This window comes from Empidonax traillii, unplaced genomic scaffold (assembly GCF_003031625.1).
Source record: "Empidonax traillii isolate 1590-97213 ecotype Southwest subspecies unplaced genomic scaffold, ASM303162v1 scaffold89:size1181294, whole genome shotgun sequence".
Classification (NCBI taxonomy): Eukaryota; Metazoa; Chordata; class Aves; order Passeriformes; family Tyrannidae; genus Empidonax; species Empidonax traillii.
In genome coordinates this window covers 312,676-337,323 of record NW_020955282.1, presented here as the reverse complement: position 1 = coordinate 337,323, position 24,648 = coordinate 312,676, and the positions used below count along the sequence as shown (strand labels likewise).

Below are 24,648 nucleotides of genomic sequence, written 5' to 3'. Positions count from 1 at the left end.
CTGGTTTGACTGGGTTTTTATTTAGTTACCACGACCTAGAAGCATTGTAGAGTGTGCTCTCTGTGATTTGAATGCTCGGCCCTTACACAGATTGTAACAGCAGACAAGCAGTGTTAGAGTGACAGTCTGTGGTCTGAATACCAGGGTGGTATTTAGTCCAGTTTTTTAAAGCTCTTTCAGTGGCAGGAGACAGCAGCAGACTGTTACAAGGTGGCTCACACCAGAGATGGGGAGGTAATGGCAGAAGAACAGAGCTATGGGTTCTCCAGAAAAAAGAGAGGTAAAAGGGTCGGTAGGCTCAAATCAAAAGAAAAGCTCCTCATAACACAGGTCTGTGAACAACTTATCTATTTAGCTTTGATTAATTTTAGTTTCTGGAGGCAATATTTTCTGCATCTGGCACTGAGACCGCAGGACCCTCCTCTTCTTATAATTAAATAGTCAGGGGAAATGTGTATATCAGGGGGACTGATAGTTTTTTCGGACTATTGATAAAATCTCATGCTATTGGAGTGGTTAAATATGAAAATTATTGGACGTCCTTTGTTTCTGATGTTTTGTATAACATAAAGAAAATTTGGTAGGAATCAATTATTGAGACAGATGCTTTGCATGTCAAGACAAAGTGTCTGGATTCTGGGAGTAACCACAGAAAAGATTACTGCTTTCAAAATACGTGGATGAGCTGTACCTGTCAAATAGGCCAAAGCAAATCCCTGTATTCAGATGCTTTCACTGCAGACAGGATATTTGAAATGCAGGTATTATAGCAGAGACCTATTTCTATTAAAGTCAAAATTTGAAGAAATTACATTATTAAGAACTAATTTTGCATTACAAAGCATTATTTATACTTGACCAGGCTCTGTCTGCTTTGGATTGGAAACAGTGTAGTCAGTGCAGTTCTAATGTCAGGGATTCACTTTCATGTGTTACATTTACACATAGTCTACATTGCCAAAAAAATCTAAACCTCTTCAACCAATAAGTTTGCTGCTTATCAGAGGAAAAAAAGTTATTTTAGAACTGGGATGAATTAATTTGCATGTTCTGCAGGTTTATCTGAGCCTGCTCAAAGGTTCATCCTATTTCACTTATTCCAGTGAGTTTTCAAGTTTATCCTTCTGTCCCTGACTTTTATCTGGAAACATTTCAGTGTGCTAAGTTATGATATGCTCAGGTTGTCATGCAGCTCCTTTTTAAAAAAAATGTTAGACTCTTATGGTTTACACATCAACATATGTGTGAATATAGAGCAAGATATTGTTGTTAAAGCTGGGTAAATTATTTATTATTAATATAATTCATTAAATATGAATCTTTAAGTTTAGGTGGAGTATGGGGTAATGTGTGAATGAATGTTACCTCTTTGACTGCATAAAAGAAGCATTATTCTTCCCTTGTTCTCTTGCTTCTCTACTGGTAACACAAAGGAAGAGAAAAATCATGAATCCTCCCTCTTTTCCTCCAGGTAGGTAGGTCAGGAAGAAGCTCTTGCTTTGCTCTCTTTCAATAAATCATTGTCAGAATAGGTTCCGTATGACTACATGAAAGCTGGAGAGCTCATTTCTTACTCCCCCGGGTATCAGCAGACATGCAGATGTGTGCAGAGGGGTGCAGTCCAATGCATATGCCCACGTTATGGTTAGTAAGACATTAGGAACAATGCCAGTTTCCCTTACTTTTAGGTATTCATTAGAAAGTTTGAAGAGTCTCACTGAACTTCACAAGCCCCCCATAGAAAACTTCTAGTATTTTGTGAGAGATGGACAAAATATTTCAATCACAAGATTTGTATTTATTTAGCTATTTTCTATAACTGATAAACTGGTATAAAAAATTCTGAATGGGGGAATAAACACTCAGAGGACTCACAGAAGAAACAAAAAATCAAAAATTTACACCAATTGCCCAAAACCTCAAAACCAATGAAAACTATGACCTTAAAGATCAAGTCTTTTCCATTTAAAAAAGTATGTTATTCAATTTAGCTAGTCAGCTGTGTAGGCTGTTGTGTGCAACACATATGAAAACACACACACACATACATATGTGGTAAGTTTGCAGTTGTATGGTTAAAGAGTTTTTAGGAAAATCTATCCTATTTACTGCTTAGCTGTGTGACTAATGTAGAACTGTAATATAAATCTCAGAAATACTCATCCCATTGGCTTTTTATTACTGCAGAAAGTAGATCAGGATGATAACAGCTGGATGCAAAAAGCAATCATATTTTCTGTATAAAAATGGTGCCATTCTTTAGTAAGCTATACTCCACAAATGTATTAGGGGGATACACTGGCCTGCCCTGGATTGTTTTATTCTTTTTCCTGAAAAATATCTTTTGTTTCCACCCCCCACTTAGAAGGAAGGAATGTTTCCCATTAAGATATGAAGTGAGTTTGTTTTTCACTTTTGCCTTTTATATAGGGATACTGAATATAAAGGACTACAGCTCTCCCTGGATCAGGTCACTGCTACCAAGCCGGCATTCTCATATGCAAATTCAACTCCAACCATAACGGATAACAGAAAGGGAAGCAAATCTCGCCTCTCAAGCACAAAGTCAAAATCAAGGACATCACCATATCCACAGGTAGCTGTCTTTGAAAAAAGAAATCTTATTGTATATCCTGATTTTGACTTCTATTTTCCACAAGTGACTAGAATGGGCCAAAGAACATGTTACTTAAAGGGAATAAAGAACAGCAGGTTATAAGATCTTGAGGCAGGAATATGTTTCTTTAAACTGTTTCTAAAAATCTGGAAACATTTATGTTTCAGCATGCATAATAAATCATCATCAACAACAATAGCAACACAGAGCTCAGAGTTAATGAGGAGCGGACAGAAGGACCAAATGAAAATGCTGGTTTTGAAATACTTGGTTTGAGAGGACTGTGAGCCTTGCCATTTGAGAGAGCTTGCTTTTTCTTACTTACTCTTTATTAACTCCAACATATCTAAAAGCTGCCAGATGTTTGACAGCAGTTTAATACTGAAATCTTAGTCAAGAGGAGTGAGTTTTGAAGAGGGAAAGCAGCCAGCTAACTTGCTGACTGGAATAAGAAAGCTTTTCTGTGTACAAAGCTTTGAAAGGAAGGAAACACTAAGAGGTGGTCACTGGCATCAGTAGACTTTAATTACCCAGATTTCATTTACAAGCCTAATGTCTAAGAAACATGTCCCTGCCTGGAGAATGGACCAAACTCAATTGGGTCTGTGAAGTGAAGCTTACCCAATACATTTGTGCAACTGAGTTCTGCAGGCAGTGCCACAGCACTTGCATACTTACATTGTCAAAGCTTTAGCTCAAATAAATCTGTTTATTAATATAACCGTGATGTTTACTAATGATACCAGTCTTACTGCCCTCACACCTCCACGCAGTGGATATAAATGTATGCATTCATGATGTAACATTGAAGAGCTATGTATTTTTAAAGTGCCCAGGTCAATATTTAACTGAAAATGGCCTTAATGACTACAGTTTCTCTGCAGGTACAATGTTTTCTAAACTGACCTCTAAGAGTGCATAATGTGAGCCCAAATGTCTACATCACTTCCTTGTTTTCTTTCTTTTTCCCCCTAAAAAGTACCAAAGGTAAGGATTTAAATTAAATGACATCTGCTTTTGGCAAAGGGAATATTTAACAGAGCACCTAGATATGAATTCACATTCCTAATTTTAAGAATCTAATTTTGTCAGAAGCTGTTATAGCACATTTTTTCATAGACATTTCAGTGTGTTGCTAAAAAAGCCTTTTTCTTGAATGCCCTGCACCAAACAATTGTAACCAAACTGTTTCAAAGTATTGGGGAAGATACCTGCAAATAATTCAAAATCAAATTTTTAAATTACCTTTGACTTACTGAAACTACACTTCCTCTCCCCTTATACAGTTCTTTCCAAAGTATTCATATGCTATCAGGACAATCCCAGCTCAAGACTTGTTATCCTTCCACATCAATCTGATTTCTGAAAGTGTGACTTTCATTGGTACCTGCTTACTCTTTCTGCCACTAGAAAAAAACCCCTGAACTAGCAGTGCAGTGTTGTGACCACTGGTTTATCAGGGACTGCTGTCTGGAAGATCAGGGTGGTCTGTTTCCAGTTTCATTTTGCATCCTCATTATTAGCTGTCTGGTAGTAAAGTCATAGACTTCATCATTCAAAAACAAGCAGCCGTGGTAGTTGCCAGTATCTTAAAAAATGGTCATACCTTTAATTGCAACCCATCACCACAACTAATGCTGGCAATTTTGTCTTTGCCTCCCTCTCATCCTTCTCCACCACTGAATAAACTGTTGAAAGACTAAGAGAAGCTGTTGTGAAGATCATGGAGCAGGTGGTACAGCCTGTGTCCTTCAGTCTCCTGCCCATGTAATTTGCCAGTCAGCTGAGGAGAATTAGAGTGTGACTTAAGAGCCAAGGCTGAAAAGTGAGGTCATGGGTTTTGGCTTACACAGGAGCTGGGTTGTGGTGAAGAAAGCAGGAAGTTCATTAGCAAAATAATGGTAGTGAGTGAAGCACTTCCTGAACTAAAGGACACCTAGGAGATTTTAAATGTACATAATTTCTTTCTTTTTTTCCCTTTCCTTTTCTCTTTTCCTCTTACCATTTACTTCTCTCTTGAAGAGAAAAAGAAATCATATGCTTTCCTGGGTGCTGACTGAGAATCCTCTCCCTTGCAAGCTCAATGCACCTAGGATAGCTACATGAGATATGAACTGTAGGAAAATGATGCTAATTAATTTGAGCTGAATTTTTACTACTAGGGCAAAAAGTGAATGTTTTGGGTATCTAAGATAGTGTTAATGTTTTTTTTTTCTCAAATCTTATGCAAAAGCAGGCACAGCATAATATGAGTCTTGTACATTTTTAAAATAAAACTGAGTTCATTAAACTGGAAGGAATTGTCAGCATCTGATTAACACTGCCTGATGTTAGTACAGTGGACTAGTTGGTTCTGTGAAACCAGCCTCAGGCAGGGGAAGGGCAAGCAAGAGGAAAGCAACCCAAAATTCATGATAAAACCATAGGATTTGCCCAGACACTTTGAACAGTACTTTTTAAAGTTCTGTCCTACCAGAGGGGTGCAGAGCTGAAAGAGGTGGTGGGAGAAAAACCTCGGAGATGAAGGTTTGGCAGATATTACCAATAAAAGAAAATTATGAGTTGCTAATATTAATATTAATGGTTATAATAATAATAATAGTGAATGGCTCCCAAAATCTAGCCCCAGACTTCATTTATTTTGTGTTCCCAAAAACTAGCCCTGGACATAATTTATTCTGTAGACAGGAAATAGCAACAAGATTGGAAAAGCATTTTAATTGTGATAATCTGAACTTTCCCATTAATTATGATTGTCTAAAGAAAATATTTTAAATTGCCCATTGTCTGCCCCTAGTGGAAATGTTTATGGTCAGATCTAGAAAAATGTTTGTTGCTTCATATATCATCTTAGTTCTTGGATGGAGATTATATATATATAGTAAAGAACACACACATACAAGTAATGATGTACCCAAGAGCCATTGGATGGAGGCTCTGGTGTGTATACAGCATTCACAAATTTTTGGAAATTGGTGCATATTATACACCTGATTTCAGATGTATGTTGATTTTATAGCTCCTTTAAATGAATAATCTGAATTAATTTCACAATACACCTCCATTTGGGCATATCACCCAATGGGATAAAGATAACTGAATGAGGCTGAATTCTAGCCAGCCTGGTTTTTGGTTTTCCTTTTTTTTTTTTTTTTTTTTTTTTTTTTTTTTTTTTTTTTTTTTTTTTTTTTTTTTTTTTTTTTTTTTTTTTTTTTTTTTTTTTTTTTTTTGGTTGGGTTTTGTGTGTGGGTGTTTTTTGGTTTGGTTTGGTTTTTTAATTTCTTCCTGTAGCCTAAAGCTTTGGCAACTTCTGGTGTATTCAAAAGCAAAGCAAACCACTCTTTTTATAGTAAACATAACTCTTGGTCTGGTGAAGAGTCACCAGCAGTGGGGGTTATTTTAATGGACATGCTGTATTACTTTAATCTAAGCCTTTCACCATCTGTTCTGCCTATAATAGTAAATGTGAAAAGAACATATTTTACATTTCAGGATTACATTAGTAAAAAGTAAGATAAAAGTGATTTAAAAGCATGCATATGTTCTTAGTACAATGCAGCCCGCATCTGTGATTTTTTTTTTTCTCATGGTTAAGACACCAGAGGAAAGCTACTAATGCTGATGTAGTGAAAGTTTTTCATGGAAAAGAGGACTCTGTGAGGGTTTTTCTATATATTCAATGTTTATAATAATAAAAACCTGAGTAGGCTGCCAGAAAATTATTTATCTATAACGTCTATTGTTTGAACATCTGGCGTGGTATGTGTAGCAGGCATATGTTGCTGTGTATGACAGAATGAGTCCTCAGGCCAGTGAGACACCTGTAGGAATGGAAAGTCAGGAAAAAGAAAATCACCTGAGAAATATTAAATTGTCTACTGGCCTAATACACTTCCACAGGCTCTCATGGAGTAAGCTTTTTTTAGACATGGAATTTATATTTTCCTATTTCCTTGCCCCTTCAGCCCTCTTGAAGTTTTTCCTGGAGTGAAAATAGCATCAGTGGAGGCCTATAGCCCCTTTCTATGTCAGTGTTAATTCCACTAGCGTGCTCTCACTGTGATGGCACACCGAATTAACACTCTGGAAGACATTTCTAATTTTCAGAGTGGCAATTCTGTTTCCAGGAACCAGCTGGAGTACCACTTTATATTTTTTTGTTGTATATGCCAGAAGGCAATTCAGAAACTACCTGAAGGGATTTCAGGTGTTGCCTGTCTGAAGTTCTTTTTCACTGTCTGCTGGTTAAACTTTGTCAAAAACCAGAAAGTAATAAATTACTTTTGTCTTCTAGATCCTGATAGAAGTCAGAAGGCAAAAATTAATAGAAAGGAAAACATTTCTGCTGAGGCATGACTGGGCTTGGGAAAAAAGAAAATCACTGATTTTAATTTGCCGTAATTTTCATTAAATCTGATTCCATTTTTTATGGTCTTTCATCACATATGGGAGCCTAATTCTGACTTGAGAGATAATGTTTCCACTCCCATTCCAGTAAAGCAATATCTTTGATCATCCTTTTGTTTCTCTCCCCATCAACATATCACACATGCCCGTATTTGAAATCTGTCAACATTCGATTTCCAGAAGAGGCAGCAGTAGGACTGCAGTGGTGGAGGCAGCCTCATGTCTCTAAATAGAGGTGTGGCTATCTTTAAAGGGAATTAGACATATTTTTACCCTATGTCTTGTTATGTTGTACCTTAAGAGCAAGTATTCATATCAAACTATGTCTGTTGGCAGACAAGGCGGGCCACAAACTATTCACTTATTTAATTCTGCCCATGGCCTGTAGCAGCTGCTGCAGGTCAGATCTCAAATAATTATAATTTACATCAACTACAAAGAAGATGTATTAAGTAAAGTTGGTCTTAACTACATGGTTACGTGACATCACATGGTGCATTCCTAAAAACACATGCTTTGAGAGTATTTCCATTTCTCTAAGAAGAGTGCACGAAGGCCTGTGCAATTCAGTCTTTTGTGATTAGGTTCAAGATAAAAGCAAAAACTAATTCAGTTAAATGAAGAAATTCCCTTCAAGAGAAGAGATGCTGGACCCTGAAACGTCCTTAGAAAAAGAGAACTAATAGAAGAATATCTAGTAGAGCTACAGGAAATTAAGAGTTTTCTGTCTGAAAGATTCTCTGGCATTTATTATCATAATAAATTGTACAAAATTTTTTTTATAATATTATTGGAAATCAATTTTCCTTGGCCTCCCCATGAAAGAAATATATTCTGTGAGGTTTGTTTTTAATAAGAAAATAAATGAAATTTTGACTTTTCTATACTTGCATTTAGGCTTATACTGTATAATATTTCTGCTTAACTTTTAAAATTAAAAAGACTAGTTTATACAAGCCAAATCCAAAAAGATCACTAAAATTAATTCTAAAATTAAGAACAGACACAAAAGTATTTTTCCTTTTGTCTATTTTCATTTCAGCTAAAATTTAGTAGTTGTTAATAGTCTTGTTAATAATTTCTATTCTTTTCATTGAAAACTTAATTTTATGTATACATTTTTGCCCAAAAAGTTTACAGTACTTCAACTGTTATTTAGAATATATCTTTGTGACTAACCACTTTGTAGACATTATATCTGAAAGGATCTTAGAAGAGTTAGGTGCTCCAGTTGATCACATAACACTGTGATGACTGAATAATGTTCCTAGTTAATGTATACCAAGTTACTGTAATTTAAAAGAACACTTTTGTGGCTCTGTAACTATCTTACCTTCATAAAAAATCATATTTATCCTTTAATCTCTAAAACCTTGTGATGTGTATATCAGTACTAACTTTCTGACCTCTTCATATCTACTGGTAGGCTTTTTGCCTATGGGTATTCTTCTGACAACTAATAACAAAATATAATTGACTTCCTCAAAGCCATGACCTTTTCTTTGTTTCCTTTAAATAACCTATCGTGTTAACAAACAGTATTCACAAACATAAACTCCAATACTGAAAAAAATACCCAATTAAATGCCAAAGCTGCTATTGATGTTGCACAGATGGTTTAAGTTTCTGCAAGTCAAACATCTGGTCAGTACTTTCAGTTGGGAAGTGCATAAAACTTTGGTCCTGGTTGATAATGAGGAGTTTCATAGCAACTTAATCTAATGAAAAGGCAGGTAAGCCTATGTTAGGCCTATTAAAAGAAAATAGAGAGTGGGCATCTGGAAGGTGAGTGAAGAAATGGTAGAATTCCAAAGTTTCCTGTTGTAATATGTTGATTTGTGGCATGAGTGTGCAGTGCTGAGGAGGTGAGCATGTACAGCTTTAGTCTCATCGCAGTCCATAATCATGGATGAAATTGATTTAAAGATGTTCTGTGAAGTTTGACAGTTCCAATAAATAAAAAGATTTAAAAATGAGATAGGTAAATCCTAGGAGGTTTTATAAGCTTTTTTTTTTTTTTTCCTTTCCCAAAAATTATTTGAAAGTCTGAAGTATTCATTAATAATATCTAGAAATCTGTGAGATTTAACCTAACTCTTACTTCTCTCTAAACAAATGCCCATGCACCTATTCTGGACAATTTTCTAACTGCCTGCTAGTTACTTATTCTGTGTTGGGAAGGCCCTGCTTAAGTGAGGGTGCCAAATGCCTGCTCTGCATGCTTTGCTAGCAGTTTCCTTTTCTAGCAAATAGTTTTTCCTTAGATATTCCTTGTTTCCATATTGCATCAGAGCTTTAATTTTTAGCTTCTTACCTATCTGCCATCACCTCTGAGCTTTATCCTGTAGAGGTGTTGGTAGTCCAGGATCGATACAAGGCTTTCTTTTCCCTACTAGTAGGAGGAAAGAAGTTCAAAGATACAATTTCAGGTAAGAAAAACAAAACTATCAACAAATAAAATATGAGAAAAAGAGAGTGAACCCTTAAAAAAAAAAACAACCTTGAAATACACCCGGTTTCAATTTGACATGTAAGAATGCTCCAGGAGCAGTGTTATTTCAGCCCCTTTTGGAAGCGCTTTGCTGAAGTGCGTTGGAGCACCATTGCTGAGCAAAAGCACTAGCTTTCAAAGCAACAAGAAAAACCTGGACATATTAAAAAAATATTGAATTGCAGCATTGATGTTGCTGAGCCTAATATTGCACATCATAAAGTAGATGGTTATTAAGGATCGACATGGGATGTTTTAGACTTTCATGAGGTCTGTCCTGTCATCTGTGAGCTCATTACAGAGTGTTGTACAGGAAAGGACCAGGAGTCCAATCAGAAGGTGCAGACATGTGGGCACGCTCACAGAAAACACCCTATCACATACACACACTGCCTTTGCAGTGCAGTCACTTGCAGATCTCATGCAGGTGTAGTAATTTCCATGCGGCTTCTCCTGTTTTGCAGTATTCTGGATTTCACACTGAGAGATCTGAGTCTGACCATGAGAGCCAGTGGGGTGGGAGCCCTCTGACCGATACGGCTTCTCCCCAGCTCCTGGAGCCTGCAGAGAGACCAAGCTCCCAGCACCACGATGTCTCCTGTGCCTACAGACAGTACTCAGACCGCAGCGCGCTCTGCTACGGCTTTGCACTAGAGCACTCCAGGCTGACCGATGACAGGCACTTCCACACTCAGGCCTGTGAAGGAGGCAGATGTGAAGCTGGCCGGTATTTCCTTGGCACGCCGCAACCGGGAAGGGAGAGCTGGTGGGGTTCTCGTTCAGCATTGCCTCTGACTAAGTCGTCCCCTGAGAGCAGAGAAGTGTACGAAAACAGTATGCCCCACATAACATCAGTGCACAGGATTCATGGTAAGAGATATAGCAAGGATTTGCAGAAGAGACGCCATCTCAGATAGAGCACTATGACATATACCTGCAGCTTTTTGTGTGAAAAATGGAAAATAAGAGATACTTTTGATCTATATTCTTGTCTCTGTGAAGATAAGGAATAGCTGAGATTCAAGTTGAGCTTTACAGTCTGGCTATGTGCAGCAAAATACAATTTTGTTGTATATTCATTAAGGTGGAAGTGCCTGACTGATGAGATTTTAAGGATGACCATAAAAATATGAACAAAATAACCCACTTGATAGAAATATGTTTTTTACTTGACTTAAGATCAAACTACTTTGGATGGCATATGTTTAGCAAAAAATTAGAGCTAAATCCAAGTGAGATATTAAAATATTGTTCTCTAAGTGACTTTTTTCTCTACTGGTTATTAGTAGATTCTGTAAGATTTTATATTTGGTTTTATTTAAAATTGGCAATTCAAATTAACATTTGCTTTTGGTTTCAGACATTTATCCTCAGCTGTAATTTTTAGCCAACTAGAATCTCTCCATCCTTTCAGCACCAAGCCTGAAGTTTTGTTTGACCTGTCTGACAGGTTGCAAAATCAGTGCATTAGCACATTTTCAGAGGCTGAAGCTAATAAATAAATCACAGTCAAAGCCCGATCTTGGGTTTGGAAAAGTCTGAAGATGCTTGATTTAAAAGTTGTAGACTGAATCTTGGAAGACAGTAACTGACTCAAAAGTCACAGTTCAAGGTTTTAAGGATAGCTGCAGCATCAGAAAAATAAAAAGATTTTCTAGTAAAATAGTTTATCAAAACACAGGTTGCCTCTAAAGAACTCATAAAAACGAATCACATTAGCACTAGTCCATTGACTTGTAGAATGAGGCTTTGTAAATAAAAAAGAACAGTGCCGTTTTACCTCAGTCTGAGGAAAATTATGTAGAGAACACAAAAAATGATCAAACAGCTAGATATAGGAAATGCTGTCAGAGGAAAAACAGGAAAGGAAAGGAGCCCTAAATTTTGCTGATGAGGACTATTCTCCACTTTTCTTGTGAGAACATGCTTCCTTCCTTGTGTCTGTTCTGTACTTCTGTCTTGCTGGTGGTTTTCTAGTTTTTTCTTCTCATAAACAGAGAACTTAATGAAGTGTGATAATTTTGCTGGCAAATTTTATGCATGACAATTCTTGTTAAGCATAGCAATACTACACCAAGGTGCAAATGCAAAATAGTTAGACATTTATTCCATACCTTTATCAAGGATAATGAATGAAAATGGATCATTTAATTTGGTTTTAGTTTGTTGCTTGGTTTTGCTGTAATTCCAGGTACTGCATTTATTTTCTTTATTATATCAAGTCTTAGATTTTTCAGTAGGCTTTCAGTCTGCATGTAACTCTGGGAGAAAAACCTGACGTGGGTCTTAGTAGAGGAGAGTAACATCTCATCTTCCCTTGCAAATGTGCAGTTTCAATTTGGGTTTCAAATCTTGGCCTTTCACAAATTAAACTCTTTTTGACAATAATATGTGAACATTGCTGTCAGAGCACTGTCTCTGGGCAGAAAATATTTTCTTCTTTTTAAGTTCTTTTAATTATCTTCTGTTGTGGCTTGGGGTCACCTTTTATCTGACCAGTAGATAATGCATATGAACCCATGTGTTTCTGGTCACACAGGGAGTGTGGGTGGGTGCAGATGTGGTTTGTGCAGTGAGATATACTCAGCATGTGATTCAGAGCTGCAGCTGACCAACTTCCCAGTGCCTCAAGGAGGGCTGAATGTACCATGCGCTCCAGTGGCTGGAGATCCCTTCCACCTCTAAGCCCTGGCATTTTAAGTCCAGATCTTAAGAGGATGTGAAGGGTAAATTCATGCCCATGACACTCCATAGTGCAGTACTTCCCCCAGAAAATAGCAGGATATATTTATCATAAAAGCCCATCACCGATTTTCATTTTGAACTCTGCAACACAGTAGTTGTGGACTGCCACCCTAACAGATCTGTATGACCTGGCCCAACGCAGAACAGGGGGAACTCCTTGTGCTAATCTGAAAATGGGTTTCCTTTGAGGAGTACTGTCAACCGACCCAAAGGAGCTCATCCTCAAAGAGGACTTTGGATGTGCTGAGGCAAAGACATCCTTAAGTAACGTGTGCAACTCCAACAGGCCCCCCTGCAGGCATGTATTTCAGCAGGTCATAAAGTGGCCTTAGCTGACTATTCAGGTTTTTTGGGTCACTCACTTCCTACTGAGGACTGACAGGTCTCATTCTGTCCTTTCAGTTACTTGCAAGCTGAACACCTTCTCTAATATGTCTATGGGCCTTATTTTTTAAAGAGAAGTAAAAATGCAGTTACATTTTCCCATTCCAAAAGCAAATATTTATGCATTGGGAGATGACATCACATTTCTATAGTAACTCTGTGTAACAGCTATGGGTTCTTGTGCTGCTGAAGAATTGTTTCATTACTTGTGGTTATTTATTGTTGTGTAACCAGCGTAAAGTCACTACATGACCACAAACTATTTCTCAATGTGGTCTGTGTTTCAGCTCCTGGAAAGACCTAGGAACACATTCTGGAATGCTGCACATTTTTAATTCCCTGAGATTTTTGGTTTTTACTATTGACCTCAATTAATTAGACCTTGTTGATGCAAAGAGGTGGTAAGGAGTCAGGGGTCTGAATACTGGCAGTGAAGGCACTTTGACGTGCCCTGGGTACCCTGCATCACCTCTAGCTGCTTCGGAAGACACAGTTCCCGTAGAGTTGGTGCCATACCTCTTGGGCTTATGCAGGTTCTTGGTTACTTTAGAGTTTATCAGGTAGCACTGGAGTCTGTGTTGAGGGGCTTAGATGTCTTTGTATTTTTCCAGCTGTGCTACTTGTTCCATGTGGAGACAGTGGAAAACAGAGTTTGCCACTGAAAAGCAGTGGGTATACAATGATAATTTTTGGTGATTGTTACGAGTCTATTGTCTCTGTCTTGGTTTTGTATCTGTAAAATAAGGTACACATTACGTGTTTTTCAAGATCACTTGCCTCCTTAAACCTCACTGCTTTTCTCCTTTCTCTCTTTCCTAGGAAGAGGACACTGGGATGAGGACAGTGTCGTTAGCTCACCTGATCCTGGCTCTGCCAGTGAATCAGGTGACCGATACCGTACTGAGCAATATCAGAGCAGTCCACATGAGCCCAGCAAAATTGAAACACTAATAAGAGCCACACAGCAAATGATTAAAGAAGAAGAAAACAGATTACAGCTGCGGAAAACCACTCCTGACTCACTGGTCTCCATTAATGGCACAGGGAAGAAGCACGCTATCTGTTTTGCAAACTACCCTCAGCAGCAGTTGGCAGGGGATGTCTGCCGTGTCCCGACGGTTGCCAACACTCCTCCCTGTGAGCACATCCAGCAGCGAGATGGAAAGATTATGAGCCCACATGAAAATGACTATGACAACAGCCCCACAACACTATCGAGAATAAGCAGCCCCAGTTCTGACCGAATATCAAAATCTAGTTTGGTACTGGCTAAAGACTATCTGCATTCGGACATGTCCCCTCATCAAACCCAGGGAGACCATACAGCAGCCTCTCCAAATTACTACAGCTCCCACAGGCAGTACTTTGATAAGCATGCTTACACACTAACTGGATATGCCCTGGAACATCTATATGACACTGAAACGATTAGAAACTATTCACTAGGCTGTAATGGATCACACTTTGATGTGACTTCTCACTTAAGGATGCAGCAAGATCCAGCACAAGGACATAAGGGAACATCTGTTATAATAACAAATGGAAGCTGACACTTTTTTTTCTAAAAACTGTTGTGCTTTAAATAATAACCTTTGAGATCTAATTGGAAGATATATGTTTTCATGCCCTTGTCCTTACCAGCATTTCATATACCACAGTGCACTGAAAGAAGAAGCTAAGGTTTGGGGGATAAGTTAGTTAACACACATTACTTTAAAAAAATGCACTGACATGCAGGGATAGAGTGAATGGAGCTAAATGCAAAGCTGGTGCCGTGCATCCTGAAAAGGATGGAAGAGGTCTAGGCCGGGAGTATTTGGGGCAGGCTAAAAGAGCAGTTTATGCACATTGTGTAAGAGGTGGTTGATTGGAAACATTGCCAAGGGCGAACATTCTGAACTGCATAGGTTCCAGCCAACAAAACTGCTATGCCCTCTTTTAACACAGAAAATTGGAATGAGTTCCTTTGAAATACACAACAAAATGTGTACGTCTGATGATCTGTTTATTCCCCAGTGGCCAAGCATGTTATGCTGCTCCATGATATAAAGCGTCCATGGCTGACCAATATGAAATCAAAAAAGGGAGAAAGAAGGGAGAGCTCGTCCTTGTGTACTCACATGCATAACTATTTATATATGCTTGATTTGAAAAGAGTCAAATGAGCAGTATCCTTATGACTAGTTTGGTCAAATATTTACTTCTACTGTATTAAAAAGAGGGGGGCATTCTCAATGTAGTTTTGAGAAACACAAAGGTCTTGGTTGTCTTGCTGTAGAGATGGGAGGTTGTTCTCATATTTTTGAAAAGTTGCCCTAGATGGGTAGTGGAGTGAAATGGAAGAAAATTGCCTGGAGAAACAGGGAGAATAGACTGGCATTATGAGTGGTGCAAGGTAAACATGGTTAACTCTGTAGCTGTGTATGCCACTTAGTAATAATTATAAAGTAAGGAAAAGTGATTCAAAGTGGCTGAATAATTAAGAACTAATTTGAAACACAGAGGCAACTCAATAAAGTCATAGAAATTTTGCTTTAAAATACAAATCAATTGTGCAAGTGTAAAATATGAGAGGAGAGAATAGGTAAAAACTGTTTGGTGGTTTGTCCAACTTCTGATAAAGTTTTGAAGTATATTAAGCAAATATAGAAAATTATGACTACTCTGACACAAAGTAGTATGATTTCAAAAAAGAAATATGAATTCTTTTCTTACTTGCATCAGAAATTTTAATGAATATCTGAAAATATTAAGGATATCAAGATCAGTTATATGTACATTAAGAAGTACAGAAGGAAATCAGTGTCCCAAGGAATTAAATCGTATAAAAAATGTTCATATTATCAGGGCCTGTCCTAGAGTTATAGAAGACATCAAAAGAGGCAGAGAAACTTTTTTAATTTTAATAACTTCATGAACAAAAAGACTGATTGATCAAGAAAGAATAAATACAAAACATATGCTCAAAATGTAAAATAGGGCATTTTTAGGCACAGTTGCTAGACCTCTCTCCTTCTTTGTATTGCATTTATATAGTCCCAAAGTTAACTGTAATGGGAGCAGGACCACTGCTCCCTCTTATGCCAATGTGGAGCTAAGGGGACTTGAGGTGGTTACTGAGATTAGCATTAGGACTAGTTTCATTTGTAACATTAAGAAGCTCAACATATGGGACTGAGTCATCAATGGCACTAAATATAAACCAGCATGCTACGGGTGGGTTAAAAATATCTGTTTCCAAATAAAACTAATCAGAAGCAAAAGCTAAATAATAACATTATAAACCACGTAAGTAGAGATGTACTTGAAAGCAGAGGAAATTACCTCTCTGAACTTGGAATATTGTGTATAGTCCTGATCACTCCAAGGCAGATTGTGAATCTTGAATTGAGTAGTACCTTACTCCATAAGCAACCTTTGTTGACTGCAGTGTGATCGCTCCTGGTGAAATGCACATTGAACACAGGGAAGAGCAACAGAGTCTGGTCTTTATTATCTAAACCTCATAATAGAAGAGGTGGAGCAGAGCTCAGCAAAAGATAAAGAGACTGAAAGATCTAATAAAAACTTTAAATAAACTGGGTCTGTCATCTTTGTAAGGGAAAAGAGGAAGGGGTAATGTCGCTGATGTGCACCAAGCTCTGCACAGAGGAGAGGTAAATAATGGTCTGAAACTATCTAGACTAGCAGCAGAAATGAGAGACAGGGCATTGAATGATAACCGAGGCAAAATGAGAACAAAATGATTTGACTCATGGCCAAATGAATAACAAAGGTCATATAAAGAAGCAGCTAGAGATTTTTGTTTGTTTATTTGTTTAAGATAAAAACAAGGCAAATAATTGAAGGGAAGAAAAACACTGAAAACCGTTAACTCAAAGGAAGTAATGGACCAAAATAGACTTCTTTCAGCCCAACAATTGTATATATTCCTAAAGCATAGGAATAAGAAAGTATTTTTGATAAATCTAGTTCTGGATACATATTTATTTCACTTATTCCTATGAATAATATGAATAAACTTGTATTTGGAGTCTCATTTTACAGTATTAAAATACAATTTGCAAAGCAAATTAGAGTAGAGGTACATGGTATCATATTATCCCTTCTAGTACATATAAAAATAAGTCCAAGTGTCAATATTATTTTGTATTACAGAAGAGTTTCTTAAACTGTTTGAATGAATGGGATTTTCTCAGCACCCAAGTTTCTTGGGATCTCCAAGCACTCTTGTTATCTAGCTTTTAATTAGAAGGCAATAGAGTTCTGCACACCAGATGCGGTTCCCTGGCTAAAGTCAGGAAACCTCAGTTTGGTCACTATTGTATTTGCATTCTGACAGGCACCTTTGAAAAACAGAAGACTTATAAAACGAACAGGCACAGAGTAAGATGCTTGTATTCTGTATGATTTCACCTAGGAAAAAAAATCCAGTGTGCTATGCAATAAAAATTCCCCAATCCTATTCACAGTGATCTCAAAATAAGACTTCCCGAACCGTAGTTATCTTGTTTTCAATACTTCCAGTCCACTACAAATGTAAAAAAAAATGCACCATAATGAATGGCACAAATCAGTCAAGATGTCTCCACGTGCAGCCACCTTGTGCTACAAGTGAAGGCTGATGCTTGCTCCCCTCATGGGATTTCAGCAACTGGCACTTCTTAGCACTTCAGTACAGTATGCTGGAGATGGATGTCTTTTGTCAGCTAATTTGCCATCCTGATTCTTTAGATAGCCAGGAATTTCTTCTTAATAGTCAGAAAGCATCGAGTGTTGTAAACATAGACTCCACATGCTACATGAAAGCAAGTCTGCAATCTTAATTATAGCATATAATATCACTGCAGCTCATATTACATATACTTTTCAATATGATATAAAGCTTATTTTTTTCCATTACATATTTATTTAATACAAATTTTTATTTAGTATCCTTCAAGGATATCTTCTTTTCTTATATTTTTTTCTTTTCTAAATCAGATGAAAAGAGACATTTTGCAAAATTGAAAAATGCAAGGCATTTGAACCAAATAAGTTTCAAATATATCACATTAGCTAAAGGTTATCAGTTTAAATAAGGTATCTATGTTGTGTTTTGGAACAGAAACAATATAAATGGTTGTATTGCATCATTTCTCTAACGTAATACTGGTTTGCTGTTAACACCAAATTACTATTTTGTAACTATTGCAAATGCCGAGTGACCACAGGTCTTTCAAACCATTTCTTATTGATATCAGTGGATGGCGCATTATATTTTTTGTGCATTACAATTTTAGTATATCTCTTTTGTTTAAAGAAATAAAAAACCCTTCTAGTCTTCATACAAAATCACACCCAGGGGCATAGAGTTTGTGATTTTGGACAAATTTGCAAATCAACTCTTAAATTAGGAGAACCTTACTCAGCAATTTGTCCCATTGACTCAAATGGGAATATTTGTGGAGTAAGGTACTACTTAATATGGGTGAGGAACAAAAAGCTGACATGTGGTAATAAGTTTGAGGGTTGTTTTATATTTTTGTTTCCTTAAATCTCAAGATGTGAGTATGGAAACTGGAGGATAATAGCTGTAACGGCTATGTTTCTATAACAGAGTTATTTATGTTTGTTTTGAAAAATGAGTGTATCTCTGCACCGAGGAGCCCCAAAAGTGTTTCTTAAGCTTTAAGCTTTTAATTGACTTTTGTTGATGTGTCCACAATACTGCCACTGGTTGCACAGTGAAATTCAGCTTTTTTAAACTCTTTTAATCACTGTTATCTGAATCTCATTTTTGCCTCTGCACATGCAGCATTTATTCATTAATGTCCCTAAGTATGTTAACCACCATATGTTCATTTGTGTGAGCATGCTGACTGAGTTGGAAAAAAATAAAAGGTTGCATAGTATTTCTGGAAAAGGCACAGCCACCCCAAAAAATCAGACTGGCTGTTCCAAAGGTCAGATAACCTTTCAGTCACGGAACAAAGCTGTGGCGTACGCATTGGTTTCAGACCTTCTGCATACAAAGCTGTATATAATGGGGATTATAGCACACAGTTCCAGGATTAGACTTAGCTATGTCTGTTTTAAGGTGGCTATAATGAATGTCTTGCAGCAAATGGATTCAGGCTCCAGTCTTTCCATGAGTTGCAAGTTTACTTAAAACACCTAAGAGTCTAAAGGCAATACAGGTTTTGTTATTAGGAACAATGGTGGATCAACATGCTTTCCTGTAGGTATACTGGTTTAACTCCAGACATCTCTGCAGTGTGGAGAAGAGCCTATTTTATTTTATTTGCAGTTAGTATTGATGGTTAAACATTTTGGCCGTGTAAAAAAACCACAAACATCAAAAATCAACCCCAAACCCAACAACAGAAAAAGCAAATCAAAAAACCTCTCATATTTCTGTAACCCTTCAGTGTGGTGTTATTAAAGCTTGCTGGAGGTGTAGCTGAGGATTTAGAGGTTATTTTGAAGATCAAAAAAATAAATAGTCTTCTGTTCAGAACAGTGAGAGCACTAGTGTGATTCCATTTCACATTTTCTTAGAGCATTTATTAATGAAAAAAGTGGAATGAGGTTAAACTTCACTGTGGCATTTAGCTTATGTATATAAGAGTTCTGTAGATAAATCTGGCTCCAAGTTGCTAGGAATACATCCCCTTTTGAAAAGAGTAAGTTTATGACCATCTATGAAGCTGTATTTGAAAGGACAGATCAAATACAGGAAGAAAAAAAGCTTTTTGTCTGGTTGTATTCACTATTTAACTCCTGTCTCACACAAAGTTCTCATGCTTTCCTATTATTCTAGGATTCCAAGTACCATTTTAAAGGTTTTTATTTATTGCAATTTGGACTGCATTTATTTTTTTTTTTCTTTTCAGCTACTGATACAGTGGGAAGTTTTGAAATGCAAGAAATAATCTTTTTCACACAATAGGAAACATTGGCACCTTTACATTGTACAGAAATAAAGTCTATTAGGAAAAGTACTTTTAGGGCACTGCAACTTTTTCCCAAGGTAAATATTTCAGTGCATAAAATATACTAATCTAACAAAAAAACCCACTTGAGACAAGATGAAGCATTTCATGTTTGCTTTAAAACAATGGTTACATTTATGGAAAAAAAGACAGAGATTGTCAGTGTTTCAAATACCATGCCTTGCAATGTAAAGGGTCTGGTGACATTGTAGCATAACATCTGTAGTTTTCCTTTGGAATGTAATGTAGAAAACACAATTTAGCTATGTCAACAATATCTTGCAAAGTGTTCCCATTTATAATTATTTATATTGTAAATAGCTTTCTGAAGTAAATTTGAAGTTAATGTGCATAAGATGTATTTATTATGTGAAGATTTTTTTTTTGTTTGTTTAAAATATAGCTACCAATATGTAATTTTTGTCTGGTTTTCTACATTTTTAAATTAAGGATTGTCCTATCTAGGATACATTTTCAGGATTATATTTGACAGTATTTCTCAGAATTGGGAGGGGACATGGTACAGTAATCTATTTTCATTTCTGTGAATCCTAAGTGCTCCCTGAATCTTGAGCGAAGTTTATCAAAATATGAAGGGACACATATAATACTCTTCTACTCCATTCAGGATGTCTGAATCTGCTCAAATACTATTCTGTCAGGAAGAACTGACTTACAGAGGCTTGATTAACGTTAATTGTCTACTTTGTGAATAGTTTGCTTTGTTTCTTGAAGACGTCTCCCATCCCTGCACCTCAGTCAAATCAGCTTGCTGACTTGGAGCATGATGCCCATTAGATGCTTAAAATACTACTCTCAAAGAGCAGTGTTCTGACAAAGGAATGGGTGAGAAGTTATGTTAAACTGTGCTCAGATATGAGAGCTGGCTATTACGTGGGATTGTGTGCTTGTATAGTTCAATCGACCTGCAGTTTAGCCACTGCAACCCTTGCCTGGTCTAGAGTTTAAGTCCTTCTGAGCTCGAGTTCTGAGTCACAGCTCTTACTTTCTAGACCAGTTTCTAAGCCATCAAACTCATCCTCTCAGATACTGTCATTTAGTTTCTTCCCTGCAGATGAATAACTGCAAGACAGATGGTTCCAGAGAGTAGTGGGACCCTGATGATGTGGTTCAGTGAGAGAGCAGCTTTCTCTGGAGAGAAAGTGGTTGTTCACATATTTTGTATTCACAAGACAGAGCAAATACATAAGCAGCAGGGATGGATGTAAGATGCACAGAAGAGTAATTTTTGAGTCTCAAGTCAATCAATTGCATAAAATGGAGACGCAATTGTGACCCTTTACTCCTGCGTGGATACAGGCACTTAGTTCTCAGAGATACTCCTGGGATTAGGGAATACTGTGCAACACTGAGTTAGAAGTTTTAACTACAATCATGATGTTAGCATTTCCATTGGGGTAATTTAGGCAGTTCCCCTCTCCTTGGCCTGAATTTTGGCCCTGGTTCTCATGCAGGCAGGAAATGGTGTCATCTTTTCCCCGAATTATGCTGTTTAACTGTGCAAAACATGTGTTGAGTTTCTTTCTTTCTTTCTTTTTTCCTTTTCTTCCTTTTCTTTCTTTTCTTTCTTTCCTTCCTTTCCTTTCTTTCCTTTTTCTCTTTCTTCATCAGTGAGGGGTTTCAGAAATGCCCTTTTTTGACCTATCTCTCTTTCTTTGAAGACCACACTGGAAAAGGGACACTGAGATCAAATAGGCAGTCATGAGACTACATCGTCATCCATAGGACAACAATTGTCCTAGTTTCTCTGTGCAAAGCTCTGTAACAAAACTGAGTATCATCCTTGGCTCCATGTACTTCAAGTCTAGCCACGTCCATGCTCTTCAATCTCTCTCCTAGTGCCTGAACTGTAGCTATTGATCATTGGTATCTATTCACTCTTGGTTTCTATGCTCACTGGCAAGTTGCTCTGCACTGAGGAAATCTGCTGTCATGGCCATTGTAATAAAAGTGTGCAATACCATCAGGAACTTCCTCTATCCCCATATGGTGGCCATCAGAGCCTCAGCATCAGCAATTTCATTTGATACAGCTCCTCTGACTGTCAGAAGGTCACAAATAGCCTGCTGTGTGCCTGTGTGAATAAAAAGGGCTACCCACCACAGCACAAAGCCTGACGGACTACATGTTTTTTTCATGGATGTTAACAGGAGTCTCACTACACATGCATGCAACACTCTAGACTATGGTCCAGGGGCCAGGTGCAAGGCTGTGTATACTTGGAAGCATCTGGGCCTCACCATCATAAAGTCTGCTCTTTCTTGCAGACATCTCTCTCTGCCCACAGTCTGCCATTGCCTTTCTCCAGCAGTCTGTCCTCTCATTTCTGCCTCTCACAGGAATTACCCCTTCTATTTCCCTTTCCTCCCTTCTGCCTCAAGTCTTGGTCTGTGATTTCGCAGATCCTGTTATCTAGCTTGCTCAGCAAGTGTACTCTGTGGATCTTGAAAATTGTGTTTTCCTTTTCATGAGGAAAATGGCTATCTGGCAACAGTTTCCATCACTTGCTTCCCTGTTTCCCTTTCCCTTCTTTATAAAGCTGGTATAAGTGCCATACTGAGGGCCCTGCAATGTTTTTCTCACAGGCATTAGTTCTGCTACAAGAAAGCTATTGGCTAAGGGAATGGAGGTGATGAACTTTTCAGAAAAGCTACAGACAAAAGATGATAGATGCCTTCAGCATACGAAATGCACATGCTACTTTAGCTGCATTGCAAAACATCGGCACTTTTGGCCTGCAAACAGAACATGAAGATGAAAACTGAAACCAGAGGACATATGCTTTATTTGCAAATAACAACAAAAGCTACTATCAGACACACCTGAGGGGAAAACTTAAAAATAGGGTCACTGTCTAAAGATGCACTAAAATGCATGTGAATAATTAAATGTCTGTTATTGCTGCTTATCTCACCATTTTTTTCATTATTATCATGATCTGTCATCAGCATTGTCCTTTTTATCATATTATCTCTATTTGTCCTTTGAGATATATACTCTATTTTCATCTATAAATAAAAGCATTCTATAATAAAAATATTAATATAAAATGCAGAGCAGAAACAGACACCTGGAAAATGAGACCCAGAAAGTATCAGCATATTCCAAACTTTCAGCTGACTATAAGCTCCACAGTTTTTACCCAGTGCATCAGGTGCTAAATATCATATGGGAGCCAATTTTCACATCCAGCCATATTCCTAGGATTGTTAATATGACATATTTCAAAGTTATACCAAAGCTGTGTTGCAAACAGATAAACTTGTACATTATCAAATGTACATTTTCTCTCTTTTTGTTTTTTTTTCTGATAAGAAGAAATGTGAGAAAATAGGGACTAGAGCTTAAGGTACTTTTTTAAGCTGGGTGCTTTCCATTTCTGCTCAAGATGTAATTCTAGAGACCATTTGATTCACTTGCAAAGGCCAAGCTGGAATCTTCTCTGCCTCCTTCTATCTCCCTTGAAGCTTGAGGCAGTTCTGAACCGGCTGGTTACTTGGGATCTGCCAGAGCAGCCTTGAGAATACACTGATTTGTACCGCCGACCACAACTGCCTACTTGTTCGTCACATATGAAAAACAATGTCCCTCTGACTTGTAGAGAGTTATCAAGTGCAAGAGAACTGAAATAGCCGCGAGCATCTCACCACCATTCAAAGCCACTTTTTTACACCAGTGTTGTCTATTTTGTGGAATAAAGTGGTTTAGGCTGCCACCTTTCTCCTGTGCTATTAACTTCACAAAAGGTAAGAAAAGCAACGAAGAAGGTACCAGAAGATGTGAAACTACTTTTTCGCCCATACTGCCCAGCAAAACTTGGTGAAGACTCTAAAGTTTCTTCTCATCATAAAAGAATAAACGCTGGCCCAGTGGAGTCTTACCTGTATGTAACCAGGTAAGGCAACTTTGTGGAGAATACCCTTTTGCTCTGCCAGTGGGATGGCTGGTGAAACCACATTACTACGTACGTGGTATGTATGCCAAAAGTTCACACATAAACATAAATGTTTTCTAAACTGGTGATGTGTCCTGTCAAAGGACACTAAGATTGCTGACTGCTGAGCCTTTTGTTCCTTTCCTTTTAGTGTTGCATCCATTTGGAGCCCAGGATGGGAAGAGCCAAGACTGCAATGCAGCTTTTGCAGCTCTGACAGGAGTTAGATGCATTTTTCATCTGAAGCTTCTTGGTTTTGATTCTGGCACAAGACATTTCATCAGCTTATGAATTATTTTAACAAAAGCAAGACTGTGTTTTGTCTGTCTAGTTTCTCTGTGGGACAGTTGTGTCATTTTTTAAAAAAAGAATACCAGGGAAAGGCACCTTTGTGTTTTCAATTTGGAGCACATCAGGGAGGTGAAAAATACAGCATAAGTGTTAAGTCTATTTCAGTCAAGGGCACAACTGTGCATTTTGATGTTATGTTTTGGACTTTTCTTTAATCACAAAGGAACAGTCTTTTTTTCTGTGCTGCTTTCTATTTAAACTCCAAAACAACTGCAAAGTATTAGAATAACTCCAGTATCCTCTCCAGCATGTTTCTTGAGCTCAAGAGAAATGCCCATGGTTTCAATAGGCTGGTTATCTGACAGACTGCAAAGAAAACAGCTGATTCTTATTTTTTTTTTTTAACTGAACAACTTTGGCTTCCTGTGATCAATCTTCTTGGCTACAGTAGTAAATATGCTAAACTGCAGGTGCCAGCAAGCTTTAAGACAGTCTGAGGCTTGAACATTGACCCATGTTTGTGTTTTGTGTGTCATGAAATAGCTAGCCTACAATAGTACAACTATTTGGTCTATTCGCTGACTTGGGCTTTTAACTTAATATGTGCTTATTTACTTAGGGAATTAGATCCATTGTGGGAGAGATGCAAAACAGCCAGTGGTTTAGGAGTTTAGTAAATAATCTCAGCTTTGTTCAGTTTTGCTCTGGGTCAGGCTGCTGCATGGAGTAATTCCATATGGCAACCTGATTTGAGCTTACTCAAAGTAAACCTTAAAATGGATTT

General features: G+C 37.6%; 1 protein-coding gene across 2 annotated transcripts in view; it reads left to right on the top strand.

Annotated features, from left to right (window-relative positions):
- SIM1 (SIM bHLH transcription factor 1) overlaps positions 1–17,337 on the top strand; it is a 50,770-nt gene extending 33,433 nt beyond the window's left edge. Inside the window, exons 9-11 of one of the 2 annotated variants that reach the window (XM_027881454.1) lie at positions 2,431–2,596; positions 9,980–10,385; positions 13,464–17,337. In XM_027881454.1, coding sequence (XP_027737255.1) covers positions 2,431–2,596; positions 9,980–10,385; positions 13,464–14,194 — 1,303 coding nt within the window. In that variant the 3' untranslated portion in view covers positions 14,195–17,337. The remainder of the gene's footprint in view (positions 1–2,430; positions 2,597–9,979; positions 10,386–13,463) is intronic. The other variant, XM_027881453.1, reaches the window with a different exon arrangement.
- Positions 17,338–24,648: the final 7,311 nt, after the last annotated feature.